Source organism: Dermacentor variabilis, chromosome 5 (assembly GCF_050947875.1).
Source record: "Dermacentor variabilis isolate Ectoservices chromosome 5, ASM5094787v1, whole genome shotgun sequence".
NCBI lineage: Eukaryota > Metazoa > Arthropoda > Arachnida > Ixodida > Ixodidae > Dermacentor > Dermacentor variabilis.
In genome coordinates this window covers 15415142-15435427 of record NC_134572.1, presented here as the reverse complement: position 1 = coordinate 15435427, position 20286 = coordinate 15415142, and the positions used below count along the sequence as shown (strand labels likewise).

The window sequence follows — 20286 nt, the reverse complement described above, 5'->3', positions numbered from 1 at the left end:
TTTAACTTATTTTGCTAAAGTGAAGTTTTTTTGCCGTTGGCCTTGAAGAGAATATGGCACTTTGAGTGTCAGCTGTGCCGGTGAAGTGGTGACTAAGTTGCAGTCTATTACATTGGAATTCTGTTCTTTTGACACAGCTGCTTATTCTCTCTGGTCATTTTTAACGCAGATGAGAGCTTTGAGCTCAAGCATGATCAGCCATACCTGCTGTCCATGGCCAACCGGGGCAAGGACACTAATGGATCGCAGTTCTTCGTGTGAGTTAAGCAACTGCTGTGTTTTGTGTTGTCATTTTACAGGGAAATACCCTTTCGAAGAACATCGTTCGAGTAAAGTAATCGGGTAAAGTTATAAAGCTCCAATGGAAATACCACTGTGCTTCAAGCAGAATGCAGGAACCTTTTCTTTGTAATTTCCATCGCACTTTATTCACTCAGTATATCTGCCATTTAGTACAGTTCATGTGCAGGTCATTTGTTTTTTTCCTCTTTCGTTAGCTCTGTTTTGTGTTGTGAAATTAAAAGGTTTCAGTGTCTAAGAGCGGTAAGACTCCATGTTGTCGAACAAAAATGCTCAGAAATGCAGGAGTTCCTCGGAAATGCATTCTTATGTAGGGCTAAGAAGTATTGAGTCCGATGTCATTTGAAGTTTTTAATTGAGTTGTCATTAGAATAATTAGAACTATTTTATGCAAGTACAACAATATTTTTCTGCACTGTATGTATGTTTTTGTTTAATTTGCAGAACAACACAGCCAACACCTCATCTTGATGGGTAAGCCTCATTTTCTGCCCATCATGTCAAAAACCTAAATGAAATTTGAGGATTATGGTTTTGCAGTAAAAGGCATTTGCAATGATGCATTCATCTGTGGATTGCCATAAACTGGTAAGCAAGCATTTATTTACTTTTAGTACTTGACAAATATGGGTACCACAGAGCAGGAAATGTGGAGTCGAAGCAGTGCTTTGCCGTCTGGCCATGGGATGTCGCAGATGCTTCTGAACACTCGGAGCTTGTCACATGCTGACATCATTTATGGTATCATCAGGCCATTATCTTGGCAGCTACAGTTGCTAGGTTCTTGTTGTCGTGACAACTAAACGTGCTTTCACTCCATGCCAGCAGATGCCACCCATCTGCCCTTCTCAGGAGCTGTAAACCTTGTCACCAGAAGTATCTGAGAGCTTCTTTGCATGCTAAAAATGAATTTAGAACTCTTTTTAAAATGCATGTCAAATGTACTGCTTCTTACTATGAGGATAGAACTTTTTCGTAATAGCTGTGCCCTTGTGGTAAATTTTTTAATTGCAATTTCCACTACTGTAGAGCCTCGTTGACATGATCCCATTATGTATGCTTTCCCAGCACCAACATTCGCGATCAAGAACACACAAAAATTTTTGGGACCACAACATTCATATGGGGACAAATTACCAGCGAAGCTGTTCAGGCTGCATACCGTGAAATCTCAATATAATGAACTTCAGAGGACTGCAGTAAATTGTTTGTTATTTTGAAAAGTCACTATAGTGAAAGCCCCAAAATTTACCTTTCCATCCATTAACCCATCAGCTTATAAGTTGTCACCATATGAGCTATCCATGAAAATGTCACAGTTGGCTTCCGGCCCCCGCTGTTGCTATTTTCCATAGATTCTGCCTCCACACACTTCCAAGGCACTGTATAATAAGAGTGACACACACAAAACAGACGCTGACTCTGAGAAAACTACCGACGAAAGGTAGCTCCGTGTTGCCTCCAAAGTGCAATGTTTCTTGCTGTTTGTTTTTCACATTCCTTGTCGTACGCAGTGCAACTGTATCGCTCGAGGCAGACACTTGACCTATGCCAAAGCACAAGCACGCGTAAACAACACATTTCCAGAAAGTGCAATGTGTGACCATGTGGCAACCTCGTTAACATCTACGCAGTGGCGCCATCACTATCCGCCTAAGCAGTTTCACCACACAAAACTTTGCCGATGATGCTGGGGCGTTACTTGAATCTGCTCAGCCAACCTATGCTGTTCTAACGTCATCTGTTCCGATCATGCAGGCATAATCCAGCACTTTGTGCCACACAATATCACCGCTAAGGGCAACTTTCTTGGCCCGCATCTCCACGAACCGGGTGTAAACTGCCTTGTCCAAGGCCTCGTGCACCGGCTGAGTCACTTCCTTGTACTTTGCTGACGTCCCCAAAGCTAGCGCTTTGGCTATGGCATCCTTGCTCTTCAATATTGTCAAAAGAGTGCTTGCCAGAATTCCAGATTCTTCCGTCATGACTGACTTTTTCTTTCCAGCTTCAGCCTGGGCAATAACTCGAGCCTTCTCTTCTAGCGACAAAAACTTGCGTTTCGTCAGCTGCGACATGCTTCAGCTGACAATCCAACAGTTTCAAGAGACAATGACCAAATGGCATGCAATCGTTCATTGTCAATTATGTGCGCCCTAACGCCTCGTCGTAGCCTACCAGGATTTGATCTCGCCACCACTACTTCATATAGTAATTAGTGTTGTACACCGGAGCCATTTTCGTGATATTTTGCAGAAAATGAATGATTAGAAATACTATAAAAGTACAATTATTGTGTGCATGTTATATTTATGTGCACCATTTTCTTAACCAATATGACCCAAAACGTTTCCTTGGAGCTCGGATGCACCTCCATAAGAGAGTGTTGCATCGCCATCACCAATGTGGCATGGTGGCTTTCTGTTTTGTTTACGTTGCGTCATGGCCCGAGCAGCTCCAGTTTGTGTGGTTTTTTTGTGCTATCAAGGTCAATGGTTTGTCAAGGCATGAAAAACAGTCTTCGGGGTTTCGATGAGCTGCAATTTAAATAATTTTACTCATGTCTGCTTTGTAAAAAGTACTAAAAACTTTACGTGAGAATGTGTCCGTGAAGTAGTTCATTTTGAAAGGAATTTCGATGCATAATGTTCTATGGGACATTGACGGGGAATGAAAAAAATTTTGTTGAAGTAGACTTTGTTGTGCTGGGATTTAACTGTATACTCGTATCACATGGACACTTTTTAATGGATATTGAGTGTAATGGCCTTTGAGAATTGCAAACTCTAATAAAAACTTGGAAGTTGTGTCGCTGCTACACATAAATCCTGTTGGCCATTAAGGTGCCTCATTTATCTGGCACAAGTCCCTGTGCAACCATCACCAGTGATGAATCTACATCCCCAGATGTGACCAGCTCTGAAATTTAAGAACTTAAAGAGCTCATTATCATCGTTTTAGCACTTAAGGTAATACTGTTATATCGTTTTTAGTTGTATTGTCACCTTCATCCATTTTTTCAGTGGTTGGTTTGATTTGCTTAAGTGTTCTTGCAACAATGAGAGTGCTGGCTGTAGTATTATAAAGACCATGGTATTTTTCTTGAGATGTGAGATTGACAGTCATTGTTGATGAAAGGAAGATATAATTTTTTCAGGGTAAATAATTTTTTTATTCTTTTCTTTTTCAAATACTTTATTTAAAGTGCACCTATGTAATACAAACCTCCACCTTCCACTCAAAGGCCTTTGAGATTTCAATAGAGTTTCATGTAACTGTTGATGCAGTAATAGTTAACCTGACGACTATTGAAGCTGCCTTTGTTAGTAGTCATCACATTGAATTGACAGGCTTTCAGTACAAAAGCCCTAAGAGGGCCCACGTAACACAAGTTTCAGCGTGGCATCCTCTCTCATCTTGCCTGGTATGACCCTTGATGTGTGTCTCGTGATGTGCAGGGTGCACGTGGTGTTTGGGCACGTGATCAAGGGTGAGGATGTGGTGCAGGCCATTGAGTCCCAGCCTGTTGACGGCAACAGCTGCCCTGTGCAGCCAGTGATCATCGCCAACTGCGGCGAGCTTGTGCTAAAGCGCAAGCACAAAGGTGCGTTTCACGAAGACTTATTGTATCATTGGCACCTTGTTGCCTACTATTGTGGTTAAAAGTTCTTAACATGGTATATCCCAAGAAGTTTCAGAGTTCCTTCCACTCTTGTATCAGAGAAATGTGATGTTAGCTGATGGCCTTTCATGCTGTGCTAGGATGGTCTTCCCCTTTGCTTACTAGATATATAGCTTCCCTCCTTGGTAATTTTTTGTAGACTCTTAAGGTACGCGGGGGATCAGATCACGAAAATTGAAAAAAAAAAAAGAAACGTAGATTTTTGGAAACCACGTGTTTCAGTATCTGCAACGCCTAATCTACGTTGTATAAAAATTGTTTGGCTGAAAACGCACTAAAAGTGCCTGAAAAAAAATTAATTTGCCAGTGTGCAGGGCAAGAAAACAGCTTTAAGTCGCACAAAATCACCGCAGTTGGCAGAGCCATATCTCGTCTTTCCCGCCACCAAACACCGCTATCTTGGTATCATTGGAAAACTCAAAAGTTTCATCGCTCTGCTTCTGAATTCTTTGGTAATCGCCATCTTGTAACAAGCACACAAACACAAAAGAAACGTGGGTCAGATGGAAGTGGTCACACGGGCCCTCTGATGAAAGTGGGTCTCCGATTGGCTGCCGTGCTGAAAGCCATCTCCCTATCGGTTGCTGTGGCCACAGCGGGCAGTCATAGTTGTCTGCTTGGCAAACCATGCCAGGCACGCCGGCGTCTTCATTTGATACACAGAATTCGGATTTCTGAGAGCAGTTAGGTTAGTGATGGATCATCGCTCGTTTGAGGAGAAATTTTGGACGAAGCAAGCCTTTGAAAAAAAAGAAGCGCTCATCTCCTCCAGTAAGAAAGAGACGGTGATTAGCATCCGTGTTTTGCAAACACAGTTGTGAAGTTGAGTGCACTCGCCTTGTTAACTTGCAAGAGTTCTAGCAGGAACCAGTAGGGCGAGAATTTAAGAGTGCATGCATTGGTGTTGCTTCGTCATGCATGCATTGGTGTTGCTTTGTCATACTTTCTGTAGGGGTCTGTGAATATTGAATATCATTGTATCAAACTGAATAGTGAACGTTTGAATCGTTTTATTTGTGAATGGAATATCTACTATTAGATTTTCTTGGATATTCTATATATTTGGGGTAGAGAGCTGTGCAGTGCTATATGTTGCATGCGCCGCGGAGCACCTCGTGCAAGATGCCGCCCAAGTGAGCGTTTCAGTCATTTGTGGTGCAAGGAATGGTGTGCGTGCCGTGGATGGGCTGCCCCATCTGACGTGGTAGGGACATCGTCACTGCGAGTGCTCCCTGACTTCGGTCTGAGGCGAGGTTCCGACACACAGCACCCGAACACCGCAGTTCGCAGAATGGCGCTACACTGGCCAGGGCAGTGTCTGCCGGTACAAGGTTCATCTGGGTAGACAGGTACAATTGAAATGATACTTCTACACAAACTGAAGTGAAGGCGCTAAAATGACGGAGGACAAAGAAGAAACACACATACACACAGGGCGCCACTTCCAACAATGTTTAATCGGGAAAAAACGCCACTGATTTATACTAGGAGCGCTATCACAGTTTCTCAGGGCGCATTCGCGTTTAGGCAAAGCAGTTCTTTGCGTGACAGTGATATGGAAGCAACACTTACGCAGTTATCAGCTGCTTCAATTATTCTTTTGGCCTCAATTATTAATCTAACCCATTTGTCATGGCTTCTGGCAACCACAGCGCAGGCGTGGAAGTCTGGCTTACATTTGCAATTTCTACAATGAATTGCCAGGTGGCCCTCCCTCCCATTGTTCACTTTGTTATTGTGTTGCCTCAGCCTGTCATTCAGGCACTGCTCTGCTTGGCCCACGTACTTTCTACCACAATCTAAAGGAATCTCATAAACAACTCCTGCCTGACATTCTACATATTTGTTATTGTGTTTAGTAGCACAGGCCGGTGCCTTGCGGGAATAAGGGTTGGTCATTCTACAGAGCTTAGAGAGCTTGCACGGAGCAGAAAACACGACATTTACGTTAGCTCGCTTTGCAATCTTTTTCAAATTATGCGACATGCGGTGTATGTAGGGTATGACAACAACTTTTTCTTTTTCGCGGGGTGACTCCTGGCACAAGTAGTCGAATACTTGTAAAGACAGACAAAAACAGAATTAGAGGCCTTTTCTGTGGATCTGAAAGATATATATTATAGCATGCCAAAAGCAGAATTGCTTCAGTGCGTCCAGGAAGGCATTGATAGTTTCGGCTCCCTAGCTTTTCAGAATGAATCTGGTATTCCGGAAGACAAATTCTTGGCTATGCTAGAACATTACCTAGCTTCCACCTATATTGAATGGGACAGTCATTTGTACTTGCAAAAGAGCGGCGTCTGCATAGGGTCGTGTTTAGCTCCGATCCTGAGTGACTTATTTTTAGCTCGTGCTGGCAGAACCATTTCTAGCAGTCTCGAGGGTAGTAGCGTAGTCAAAAGTTTTTAGATTTGTTGACGACTTCCTAATTTTGGTAGATAAAAATTGCAGCGACGCTGACTTGGTCGTTAGTCAAACATTGACAACCTTCAGGCAGACCTTATCCCCCGTTGAAGTGACCCACGCACTTTCAGTAGATTCTTCCATCAGGTTTTTAGATCTTAGATTGTTTTTAGCAAGTAACCATGTCTGTTGGCAGTATGAACCTCGGGCTACTAAACCTCTGCTACCTTTTAGTTCCTCTCACTCTAAGCTAGTTAAACGCAGCATTGCTAACATGTGCCTGCTGAATGTCTTTAAGAAGTCCTGTCCACATCGAGCTGCGGGGAGTTTTCTTAAGCAGATTGACCGCCTGGAAGAGGCAGGCTACCCGCAACCTGTTTTAGTGTCCATAGCGGAAACAATCCTGAAGAAGTAGCGAATCCGCCAACCGGACCAGGAGTCACCCCGCGAAAAAGAAAAAGTTGCTGTCATACCCTACATACACCGCATGTCGCATAATTTGAAAAAGATTGCAAAGCGAGCCAACGTAAATGTCGTGTTTTCTGCCCCGTGCAAGCTCTCTAAGCTCTGTAGAATGACCAACCCTTATTCCCGCAAGGCACCGGCCTGTGCTACTAAACACGATAACAAATATGTAGAATGTCAGGCAGGAGTTGTTTATGAGATTCCTTTAGTTTGTGGTAGAAAGTACGTGGGCCAAACAGAGCAGTGCCTGAATGACAGGCTGAAGCAACACAATAACAAAGTGAACAATGGGAGGGAGGGCCACCTGGCAATTCATTGTAGAAATTGCAAATGTAAGCCAGACTTCCACGCCTGCGCTGTGGTTGCCAGAAGCCACGACAAATGGGTTAGATTAATGATTGAGGCCAAAAGAATCATTGAAGCAGCTGATAACTGCGTAAGTGTTGCTTCCATATCACTGTCACGCAAAGAACTGCTTTACCTGAACACAAATGCGCCCTGAGAAACTGTGATAGCTCTCCTAGTATAAATCAGTGGCGTTTTTTCCCGATTAAACATTGTTGGAAGTGGCGCCCTGTGTGTATGTGTGTTTCTTCTTTGTCCTCCGTCATTTTAGTGCCTTCACTTGAGATCATGCTTAACCAACACGCCCAACTATCCATCCTAACTTCTACACGAAGAGAGGGAACGGCAACAAAAGCTGCATGCATTTCGCCAAGTGCGAAAGCATGTGCGAAGGTCAAGCCGATTAGCTGGCGATAGGCAACAGATTGTGTTGGACGATCTGTTGTTGGGCGATGATCTTCATGCTGCTTCAACAGCTGTAAACCTAATACCAGTGTCACACGTACACCTTTGATCACGATCGGGGCAGATCCAGATCAGATTTTACACGGCCCAACGATCCGGATAGAGTTATTATTATTGGCCGTTTGTTGGCAACTCTCAGAACTTCACAATGGCTTGGCTACAAATTCAGATTTGCGAAATATGGTTAAATTTTCAATTTTTACAATATTTCAATTTTACAGCTTATTATTGCCGATAAAAAGGTTTTAATACGTTTTTTATTAAGCTGCCTTCAGTTTTTGTTTTTAGTGTTTCATAAAGTTTCATATTAGTATAACTAGAGGGAAATCTGGCGCTGCGATCATTTGACCATCATAGGAATGATGGGAGGTACAGGCTACAGATTGGCATTCTGTTGACTGGCGAACTAATCTACAAATATTTTTTGGCAGTTTTGGTTTTGCTCCAAGCGCAATTGCTATAACCTGCAGTGGGACTGTGCAATGCAAAGCTTTCTGCTTTTGTTCTGTTGCTCGAAGTGGCGATAGCTTGCTCGGCCAGCGGCTGGGACGATGTTTGTGTCACGGTGTGGTGTCGAAGCCCTGTCGAGAAAGCGACAGCATCGTAAATGTTGAAAGAACGTGTTTTGACCATTTGGACCTTGATTTGTTAAGTGTGTTAGTTTGGCACTGTAGCGTTACGTGCTTTATAAAGCTTCAGAATAGGAAAAAGAAGGCACTACTGATACAAGAAATAGACAGTTGTACTTCTAGTGGCTTGACAATCAAATTTGATTGTGGGCTTCATTATGCATTGCTCGTTTATGTTCGGATTGAAATGCATGTTTTAGGACTTTGAGAACACAAACTTACTTGTGGTAGGAAAGGTTGCTGCTTCCTGGCTGTAGTCTAGTGTCGCAAAATGGGTAAGCGCAAAGCCCCATTAAGTAACGCTTCGGAAGCGGTACGTCAACATAAAATAAAATGAAGCATACTCGTGGGAGGCCACAAGCATCCTAGTTAGCCCACGCGGTGACGCCAGCATTGCCAACGTGCTCTTGTGCACTAGCACTCACCTCATCCAGGATGGCGCATAGTTTGAATTATCGTATAAGCGTATCGGCTCGTAGTTTGAATGTGTCACTGCAACTGGATATCGAGCAAGTGATAAATAAATAAATAAATAAATAAATATGTTTGCCCCATGTTGGGCACCAACACCTGGTTGTTCGCTTGTGCTGTCATGCGAACAGTGGCGCGTTTGAACAATTGTGTTAATTCATTCCGGCATCCTGCTCCTAGGCCTCGCGAGACGGTCTCACAGAAGCATGGATTGGCACACGCGTGGAACATCCACGCCGCTTGCAGACCCTGAGCCAAAGAGGAAGAGCCTTCTCCCTGTCACGCCCGACCATTGCCTCTTTTACTAGATGCCTGCAGAATGGCTCGAGCTCCCAGCATAATGGGCCTGCCCTCAGTTGTGAAGAAGAGTCGCAAGGTGGCGTTTGCGACCGACACTATTATCACGGGCGACAGGCGCTCCCGATGGCTGGTGACCCAGCTCATGGTGTCTGCTTGGTCGGTACCGCAGTGAAACGATGGTTGGCACAATCCTTTGGGTGCGGTTTTTAAAGGCTGGTTGTTTGGCTCTAGAACAGCTGCCATCTGTAATGCCTGCAAACATACGCTGAGCTATGATTCAGGTTAATGGCCTTCGAGGTTGGCGTGCATGCATGATGAAGATTTCAGAAGCCACGCGAGGTAGTTCCCAGTTGTTCCGCCAGCTACATGTGGTGCTCGTGACCAAAACTAGTGAAAAGGAGGAAAGGGAAAGTGTCTGGCAGCTGGTCTTTTGCTCATGCAGCTGGCATCTAGTAAAGGAGGCAATGGCCTGACTAACCCTGCTATTAGGTGGCAATAGCAGTGCAACCCCCGTGCTAACTTTCATAATATGCCACAACCACACCGACTGCCGCCGGCACTTAGCTGCAGGGAGAAGCCGGATTACAGGAGACGTAAGAGCCATGCGGGGAAAACAGCATTGGGGGACTCGTGATAGTTGAGCATCCCCGCAATGTGGACAGTTAAAATATCATTGCAGAAACCTTTCAGTGCTTGTTTTGTGCACAGAAAAAACTTAGTTTAAGAGAAAATTGCGTCTGAAGAGTACGGATACCTTTAGTGCAATTCAAATCGCCCGCCCCCAAGTTGGGGAGTGGTGACGTTGTATACGCGAGCTCCACCCTTTAGAACCCTCTGTAGGCAAAACATTGCCCTACAGATGGCGGTACGGTTTTTTTGTGCAAAATACAAACGCGCAGCCATTGGGAAACCGAGCCAAGATGTTGGATTCACTGCTGCAGCTGCTTTTGCTCAAGTAGCATGGACTGTTTGGGCATCCCACGACATCACGTAGACCTGGAAAGCTCTGCTGCTTGCATTTTGTGGTAGTTTTGTGAGCCAGCAAAACCAGAGTAGTACTTAGCGATAATGAAACTACTGAAGCACGAAGGCACAGGCAGCGCAGATTCGACTGAAAACGAAAAGTTTTGACCGCCCGCATCGTTGTCAAGGGTAACATTGAGTTGATTTTTTCTAAAAATCTAATAGAACTGGACAAGTAGCATTTTCTTCCATCCTATAATGGAATGCAATTAACTTTTTATGAGGAGAAGTTGAGTGCCAGCGACAGAAATAAAATGAGGAGTGCCTTCGTCATCGGGCTAGTACTTTGATGTCCCTGGTGAGTCACAAATTGTGTCCTGCATTTACCTCAATTTCCCGATTACTAAAACATTGTTCTCATTAATATTGAGGTCGTAGGTGTCCTCGAGCAATGATGTATCACTTCAGCTTGACTTAATATTTGCCTTTAGTGTCCCTTTCATCTTCAGTTCAGTCTTGTTTGTGTGCAGCAGTATAGTATCGTCCTACACTTAAACATCTCAAATCCAGACATACTCACATGCTTATATTTCTCTGTCATTGATGCTTCAGGGACTCTCAGAACTATCATATGATAAGGACACCTGTACACACTTGCAGAACTCGTGCCATGGTGTAAATTCTGTCAGTTTGTGTTATCCTTGTAATCTTAGACTGTTCTTTTTCATCTTATATATATGGCCAACTATGTCGAACCACGTTACAGCTCGTAACTATGCACTCATATGAAAGTTTTCCATGTATGGCTGCCCCCTTAAATATTTGAATATTTTAATGGTGATATCAAAGTGCAAGTCAGTGGATTTGGTGGTAGGCTGTAAACAATGCCATGAACGTGCTTTTGGTTTCGTATCTGATTGTATGCACAGGCAATTTTCGGACCCATTTTCTCTGAAAAAAGGTGCATGTTAGGTTTATGTAAATACGATATTCAATATGATAAAGTGAAATAAAATTGCATCATGTGTTGTTGTTTTGGAGAATTGCATGCATCGCAGGATGAAGTAGCATAGTGGTTAATTTAGGCGTGGGCTACTATTCTGTTTGCGATTGTTGTGGAGCCATTTGATAAGCACAGAATATCAAATGCACTATGGACTGTACGAAGGACATGTCGTGGTTCTTCATACAGTGATAAAGTGTTGTCTGAGAGTGATGATGATTGACATTAAGAAAATAAATTTACATTCTGTGAAGGTAAAGTTCGCTGGTTTCATCCTTTTCACATTCGCAGAATCCTAGGCAGGTATAATCCTAGGCATGCATAATTCTTCTAAATAATTGGGCGCGTGATAAATTTCTTTTTTATTTAGGAGCTATAATGTATTTTCTATGTGTTTTCTACTTTGAACTCTTCATCCAGTGTAGAAAATGGTCGAAAAAAATCCCAAATAAATCAGCTGTATTTTGATATTTTTTTCTGCCTCTTGTTTAATTCGACCTGCTGGATAAATGAACCAATTTCGTCAGTCCTGCCAAGATCGAATTGAAGCAAGTTAACTGTATTCGGATTGTGCAGGCTATTCGTCTAGGATCATGCATAGTATATTCTGTTTCACAGCACAAAAGTGTCAGTGAGTGACGAGAAGTCCTGATGAGAAACACGCTGCACCACAGCCTCTCGGTGTTGCTATTTGTGCAGACAAGAAGCACAAGCGATCAGCATCCAATGCACCCAGTACTGGAGCAGAGGAAGGCTCCTCGGCAGAGAAGACCTCGGAACACAAACACCGCAAGCACCACAAGCACCACTCCAAAAAGTCCCGCAAGGACAAGTCAGGCAAACGGGATGCCAGGTGGGTTGTCACTGCTTGCATCTGCACATTTTTGGTGTGGCTGGATTGCTCTGCGTTTGTACAAGGTAGCTTGCAGAGTATGTATCTTCCATCGTGGACTAGTTTGTTTGGTGTAGTTATTCAGCAGAGTTCATGAGGATCCTACACCTTTGAAAACTCTTAAATTTTTTGAAGTGCTTAAACATCTTTGAATATCGCTTTAGGCCAAACTTAAGTGCAGTTTTGTTTTGACACCCGTAGTAGTAGCTCAGTGGTTATGGCATTGCACTGCTGAACTCGAAGTTGCAGATTAATCACTGCGGCGGTGGCCACATTGTAGTGGGGGTAAAATCCAAAAACATTTGTGATATTAGGTTATGTGCTCGTTAAAAAACCTGAGTTGGTCAAAATAATGTGGAGTTCCCCACTACGGCATGCCTCGGGATTAGATTGCAATTGTGACTTGTAATAACCCAGAATTAAATTTTTTTTTTAGCCCTTGTAGGACGTCTTACCTTCTATTTATCTGACTGTCTTTTCTAGTTTCTTTTTTAATGTAAAACTTGTATGCTTAAATGTCATAATATGTTGAGCATAATCTTGCTTGTCAGTTGTTACTTCTTTTCTTGATCAGGAATGTCCTTTCTACGTGTAGCTTTATATTGTACTGAACGATTGTTTGTTCAGCATTTGAAAATCGCTTTTTCCTACACTTGTAACATCATGTTGCTACGCTTCTGCTTTTTTGTTATTGCTGTGCTTTTTTGAGCTAAGGTTTCTCTCTGTCTGATTGGGGTTTCCTTTGTGGCAGCGGGGACAAGCAGGCAGACAAGGTGGATGACGACGCTGAGCAGTCCTTTGTCAAGCCTGAGGAGATACCTGAGGTCCCTGCAAACAACTTTTTGATGCGGCGTGTGCCTGATGAGCCGGCACCTAACTACATGTGAGTGCAATAATCTGCTGTTACTGCCAAAACTATCTTGCAGGCCATGGCTGTCATTTCCCTGTCTTCTCTGCAGCAAATATGGCCAATTGAACAAGCCACACAAGGTGATGAGGCACGCCTTGCTTTGTAGCTTGACGACTTCTGAGGCTCATTTAATTTAGGGCAGAGCAGTTAATGAAAGAAATCCAGGAAAGTCAATCACAAAGTGATAAACGTAAACACTGGTGATCATCCTGGAAGCAGATCCTTAAAGCAAGTTGCCAGTACAGGTTTCTGGGCTCTAGACTGTGGGAACCCCTTGGACCTCCCTCTCCGGTTCACAAAACGACTTGAGTCATTAGGCCATGCAATCGCTGGGGGCACACTATTCCAGCCTTATTTTAGATAGCATACATTCCCCGCGATCGCTGGCACCGGCGTGACGCAGAGCCTGCTGCTTGTATGCGGGGCTCATGTTACGTCGTGTGCCATGCATGAACATGCCCGAAAACCGGGCCCCTGTTGCTCTCTCTTCAGCAGCTCTCACCTTCAGCATCTGAAGTACACAGGCGCCTTCGCCTGACAGGTTCAGCTTCGGTGCTCTTGGTTGTTAGACGTGCGGACCCACTTGGTCCCGTGTCCCTTTGTGCGGCGGAGCTAGCTCAAAAGAGCCTGTGTGGCTGAGTGGACTTCCTGGGACCTTTCATCCATAGTCTGAGACTGACACCCTAGTGCCGTAGCCCTTGTATTGTACCCGCCTTTTGTACACAACAGAGAATAAACCCTTTTGTATGTACCATGGCTAGAGTCGTTTCTACGCCTCGCCAGTGAGTCAGCGAACCTGCCGCAGTGCCCCTTTGCATGCACTGTGGAGTGGGGACGAGATATGTTAGAACTTGACTAGCTGGTACCAGGCATGTAGCCCAAACTCCCACAAGACGAGCGGGCTGGGTACTGTGTATAGCGCCTTTCTGCAGTGCCTTGCCATGTATGGTCGTGTTCAATATGAGCTGCAACATCCGTGCCTATGGTTCAAGGTGCTCCAAGATTGCACGGTGGCACTGACATACTAAAAATGGCAGAACTATACACACTTTCAATTATTGGTATTTATGAAACCAATTTTTCATATGTCAGAGCCATCATGCAATCTTGGAGCTCTTTCCTTGAGCTTTGTTTTTTCTTTTCGATCTGCCAGATATTTAGAGGCAGCTGCATCTACAGTAGAACCTCGTTCACACATACTATTAAAAAAAGAAACACAAGAAAACATAGTGCAGTCGAACCAATTTATAACGATCCCAGATATTTTGGTCTATCAATTATGACAATTAAATTTCAGTGCACTTCAGATTCTCCAACTCTGCCTATTGAAACTGCTTCCATTTATAATGAACATTTTTTAAATTGCCATACTGTTGCAATGAACGCTTTGAATCCAGCCAAGGCAGAAAGAGGGCGCACGTGAAGTACCAAAGCATGTAAATGTGACCAAACTGGGTGCATGGGAGCACCCCTCGTTCCAATCCAACCGTGACGGTGATATGGCTTTCGAGATGAACAAGCGACTGCCAGGCGCGGATTTCAGAAGCCATGAAGGAGGTCACTCACTTTGGAGGCATGCCTCCAGGGAGGAGGTGTACAGTATAAACAGCATGGCATGGGGCATGCACTGGCATGTGTGCCTTTGCGATATTGCATGCCACGACGGTGGCGGCACTCTCGTCGACACCACGTGCGTTACACCTATTTATGTCTTTCCACCATGGGAACAATGGCTGCTCAAGCGTTCCTGTCATTAACATCAATACTCACACGACCCGAGTTGGCAAGAACACTGTGCTACGTGCCGCCACACAAAGTTGCAAAGGGTCGGCAGTTACAACGCCGTTATCAGGAGTTCACGGTTTACCTATGCTTCGTTTACGCATTGCTGATTGCTGATAACAGTTTGCATTGATGTTCTACCTTTCGGACATTGCATTTTTTTGCCCGTAGTGACATATATAACATAATTTTAAGGCTCTTGTAGGGCTGATGCTCATTCATAATGTTAATAGCACATCTGAGACCTTTGCTGGATGGTGACATGGGCAGGACATGTAATGAGGAGGGAAGATAACCGATGGTCATTAAGGGTTACGGACTGGATCCCAAGGGAAGGGAAGCGTAGCAGGGGGCGGCAGAAAGTTAGGTGGGCGGATGAGATTAAGAAGTTTGCAGGGACGGCACGGCCACAATTAGTACATGACCGGGGTTGTTGGAGAAGTATGGGAGAGGCCTTTGCCCTGCAGTGGGCGTAACCAGGCTGCTGCTGCTGCTGCTGCTGATGATGATGATGATGATGATGATGATGATGATGACATGCTGCAGGAGTGTCCGAAGTTTATGCTTCCAGCCCACTAGAACGCTTTGCTCTCTTGTACAGGATGCAGTCATCGTCCACTGATAGTAAAATATCACAAGCTCTCAAATAAAAAATGGCAGCTGCGCTTGTAGTTTCGAAATGACAGGTGATCGGAACTGGGTACCATTTTGAAAGAGCTATATGACGCCGCGTTTTGTTCTTTAGATGGACGTTTCTTATGGAAACTTGTGGCTAGATGCCAGAATGCACCGGGAAAAATAATTACACTGAAAATATGGTTTTGAGCCAAAGTGCTGCTGAATTTTTACTGCTGATGCCAGCTTTAGTGCAGTTAATGTTTGAGGGTTTCTAAGGGAGAGTCCATATATAACTGCTGATTTAACGACCACTTTTTCTGAAACTATCTAGTTCATTATAAACGGGTTTGGCTGTAATGGGGAAAACGTACGATCTGAAGTTATTAAAATTTGGCAGATTCTACTGGGGGGTAGCTGATATCTATGTAATGCGAAACTTTGCCTGAACTGTAGCAGCATGAAATGCCAACTTGCACTGCATTGGTGCGGCCCAAGACGCATGTCAATTTCGCAGCTTCCTCAAGCTTATATTTGCGCTGCTCGAATTCAGCCTGGGTCAGCAGCTCCTTGGGGTGGGGCATTTTGGTGGGAAGTTTTGATGTGCCCACTTCACAAGAACCGTTTTTGCAGCAGGGACGCCAGTGCAATGCGCATTCGTAGAGCTGGTAGGGCTTGAGCAACCAGAGACGCACTGTTTTGTTTTTTGAATTCGTAGTGTTTTGAGACAGCAATCGGAAGCACGCTAGAATACAATGCTGCCAGAGCGAAATATCACACTCACTTCTTGCCGCCTGCAGCAGGGAACTGCGGCGTGTTTGGATTATCGCCTGTTAAAAGTGTGCAGTATGTCACACGCACTGTGAAACAGATTGGTTAAGATACTTATCACAATAGGGTTGGCGGTGATTGCTGTGAATGTAAAGTGTGACAATCCGCAAGGAATTTTGTTGGTACCAGAAAAGAAAACTGAGTGCCTGCCGGCGTGACATGGGCATGCGAGCATTGCGGGGAAGCTGCCAATGGCAAGTGCTTCCTGCTGTCAGTCATGCGTGCCTTACGCCTATTGTTCACATGGGATCTAGCAATGGGAAAACGTATCATATGATCGCAGTTTAGTGATGTGAATGTTAGTGCCGAAAATAGTGTTTTTCAAAAAATATTAGCTGCTAAAATAGAAGTGTAACAGCATCTGGCAATTTTTTGGGTTCTCAGTCGCAAACGTGAGTGCCGGAAATTGTACAAAACTGAATCGTATCAATGATGTTTTACTGTACAGACTCGCACACACTACAGAATCCTAACATGATGTTGAGACATACACAAAAGTTAGTAGCACAGTTGTAGTGCAAACTGAGTAGAAATGATAAAAAATTTACTTGAACAGAAAAGTGTGTTTTGAAGCGGAGTTTCCCAGTAATACCTTGTTAATATGCACCTGCATTGAACGTACTGACAGTTTAGACTTATTTGATATGTATTCTCGACCCAGTCTTCTTAGAGCCTAATGTCTGATTACTGATGAGCGCATCATGAGAAGCCAACAAAGACACCAAGGACAACATAGGGGAAATTATTTGTGCTTACTAATTGAATTAAAGAAATGATAAATTAATGGCAATGAAAGTGGATGAAAAAGCAACTTGCCGCAGGTGGGGAACGATCCCACGTCTTTGCATTATGCGTGCGAGCACATAACATGATCTCTTTTTGTCACATAAAGGTTAATTGCACTGCCTCAACTCGTTATACGGCCAATTTCACGCTGTACTGCAGAAGACCTTACGCCTTTTTGGAAAGAACAGATACCGATTCAGGAATGATTCCCACTTCGGCACGAGTGCAGTGATGCCTATTCTGATAAGCATCAGAAATGCATGAAGGTATGATCACGTCTTCACCAAACTCTGTAACCACCGACGAGCATGCCAGTGTGACTTATTGCGGCCAACCTTATTGCGATAAACATCTTCAACTGTCTGCTCAGCAACGTTGTAATGTTGTACAAGCAATGTTGTAAGGCCTATTGCATGCTTTTAATAGGTAATAGCCCAAAAGCCCCACCAGCTGTTTTCTGCTGCCTTTTTGAGCAGGACCACATCAAGTATGCATCGTTTCCATAAATGAGAGCAGCTTGTTGTCGGGGCATTGCCTCAACAAGATATGTGCATGCCGAGGAGCTGCATATCTGTACTTGGTGGTTAGCGCATAGTTATGCTACGTTCTCGCCAAGTACTATTAACAAGGTTTCACTGGATTGTGAGGGCAGTGCTTGAACTTGGCAACTTGTAGTACGCAGTGATGTTAAGCATCAAAACAGCGAAACAAATTGTACATGAAAGAGACAGACAGGCACAAGCATGCAAGTCGACCGACCGACCGACTCTCTTTCTTGTCCTGTTTGCTGTTTCTGTTCTTATAACCAGCCCAACAGAAAACTCTCCTGGAATATGCAGTGATTGCTACTTGGCAGGCTGGTAAGGCAGCAGAGCAGTAGGTGTTGAGACTTGAAGGGTGTGTAGATTTGTGCCATTGGGTTTGTTTCTCTTGTAAACCAAGTGAGGCAGCTCCTGCGTGATAGAGGTGACAGTGTTGCTGTTGCTGATGCAGCTTGTTTTCATCTTTGCAGGCAGCAAGGCCGTAGAATGGGGAGCTTCTACAGCCGTCGTCCTCAGGTCTCCCGCTCAGGCCGCAAGATCAAAGGCCGTGGCTTCATGGTGAGTTAGTCCATGCTCCGTATGAAGCAAGGCTGCTTCTGTATTTCTTCCTACTGCTGTGCAACAGCATGAATGTACAGTAGATAGCCTGCCCACCGGTTATGCTGGTAAGAACACCATGACATAGACGCATGAGGTTTGATTCCTGACTGCACTGGTCATATTTTGATGTGGACAGATTGCAAGATTCCTTGTGTGCCAGGCTTTGGGTGCACAATAAAGAATCCTTGGTGATCACAATCAATCTGAGGCCTTCCACTACAGCATCTCTAAAATCCCGTGTGAGGTGTGACACTCAACTTGAAGCTTAGTGTGCAAGGGAAGCTTCGGTTGTAGCCACACTCACTTGGACTGTAATGCAACCCACAGTAAAAGTATATTGCAGCGATGGCAGGTTTAGGTGAGTAAGGAATGACAATGTTGTACACTCGAGACATTATTCATTGCTTGGATGATAAGCAAGCTGGCTCTAAGTGGAGTGGCATACTTTTATTTATTATCATACTCTCAAGGCCCGGGGGCATTACAGAGAGCAGTGGTGATTATTACAAATAAATTCGTTGACAATATTCTTGAAGTTTGTGGCATCAGAAATGGCAGTGATGGAGGCAGGGAGGTGGTTCCAGTCATTCGTCGTTCTTGGTAAAAAGGAATCAAAATAAACGTTGGTGCGACAAGTTGGAACTTCAACCTTAAAACGATGATCTGTGCGTGACGATATGTGATTAGTGACGATATGAGATTAGTTCTTCCTTAAGTGTTTCGTTAGTGTAATAAATCGTAGGAAAAAGGCATAGGCGAAAGTACTTATGATGTAACTCGAGGTTAGGCAAACCAAGGGTTAGTTTCATTGACGAGACACTTGCGTGATGAGAATAATTAGAAGGAATTAAACGAGCAGCTCAGTTTTGAATGGATTCGACGGTATTTTTTAGCTTTAGAGTAGAAGGGTCGAACATGGAGCATGCATATTCGAGTTTAGGCCTCACTAAGGATTTGTACAGAAGTAACTTGACAGCTGCAGTTGCCGACGAGAAATTACGCCGTGAAAACACACGCATGTGATTAGCGTTACCGTAAATGTAATTTATATGATTGTTCCAGTTAAGATTGTGTGTAGTGTGGATACCAAGATACTTGTATGATGAAACATTTTCTACAGCTATGTTGTTAATATTGTACTTAGGAAGAGTGGTATTTCTGACAGCACGGAGACACACGCATCGCCTTACATTTATTAGAATTGAGCTTCATTTGTGATCTAGAACACCATGATGTTGCTATGCCAATGTCTGATTGAAGAGTATTGCAGTCGCCAGCGTTAGAAATGACACGATAGAGAACACAGTCATAGGTGAATAACTTGATTGATGATTTAATTTGGTCTGGGAGGTCGTTAATATAAATTAAAAATAATAATGGTCCTAGAACTGACCCTTGCAGTACACTGGAGGTTACTCGACCAGTGGAAGACAAACAAAAACAAATTGTGAACGGTTAGACGAAAAACACTTAATCCAAGCAAGCACATTAGGACCAATATTGAGGTTACTTAATTTAGTTAGAAGTAATGTATGTGAAACAGTATTGAAGGCTTTGGCAAAGTCTAAAAAAATGCAGTCAATAATAATGTTAGCATCCATCGCCTGGAATAAATCATTAGTGAATGACAAAAGCTGTGTTTCGCAGGAAAAGTGTTTTTTAAATCCGTGTTGGTAGGGGGTAAAAAATAAGTTTGATTCGAGAAATGAAACCAGGTGGGAGTAAATTATGTGCACCAATAATTTTCAGGGAGCGCTGGTTAGGGATATAGCTCTGTTATTAAGAGGGGAGTAACGATTACCAGACTTATGTATGGGAATCACCATCCCTGCCTTCCAAACGTTCGGAAGGATGGTAGTTTGAAGTGATTGGGGGAGCAAAGATTTCGCGCAGAATTATAGATGAATAAGTAATAGTTCCCTTAAGAAATTTCGAGTTGATACCATCTACTCCAGTGCATGCAGAAACTTTTGAAGTCTGTATCAACTTTACAACACCATCAAGGTCAATGGTAATAGGAAACATTGGAAAATAATATACGTCAGGAAAAACAGTGCTTGCGTACAGCACAGAATACGAAAATGCAGAGATGAATGCGTCATTCAACACTTCACAACAGATGCTGCGATCGACAGGTTTGTTGTTGAGATCGCACAGTTCAGTGGCACTAGATTTTTTTTCATTGACCACACTCCAAAATTTCTGTGGGCTGTCTTTCAAGAAAGAAGGCAACGTGTGCTCATAAAATGTTTTTTTCGTCTCAGCTACAGCATTCTGCTCAGTGCTATTGTGTAAGCATTCGAAC

General features: G+C 43.7%; 1 protein-coding gene across 2 annotated transcripts in view; it reads left to right on the top strand.

Annotated features, from left to right (window-relative positions):
- Moca-cyp (nuclear cyclophilin protein Moca-cyp) overlaps positions 1-20286 on the top strand; it is a 69972-nt gene that overhangs the window by 16775 nt on the left and 32911 nt on the right. For both annotated transcript variants that reach the window (XM_075691799.1, XM_075691798.1), the window contains exons 6-11: positions 170-257; positions 745-774; positions 3756-3901; positions 11723-11876; positions 12667-12798; positions 17852-17939. In XM_075691799.1, the coding sequence (XP_075547914.1) occupies positions 170-257; positions 745-774; positions 3756-3901; positions 11723-11876; positions 12667-12798; positions 17852-17939 (638 nt within the window). The remainder of the gene's footprint in view (positions 1-169; positions 258-744; positions 775-3755; positions 3902-11722; positions 11877-12666; positions 12799-17851; positions 17940-20286) is intronic.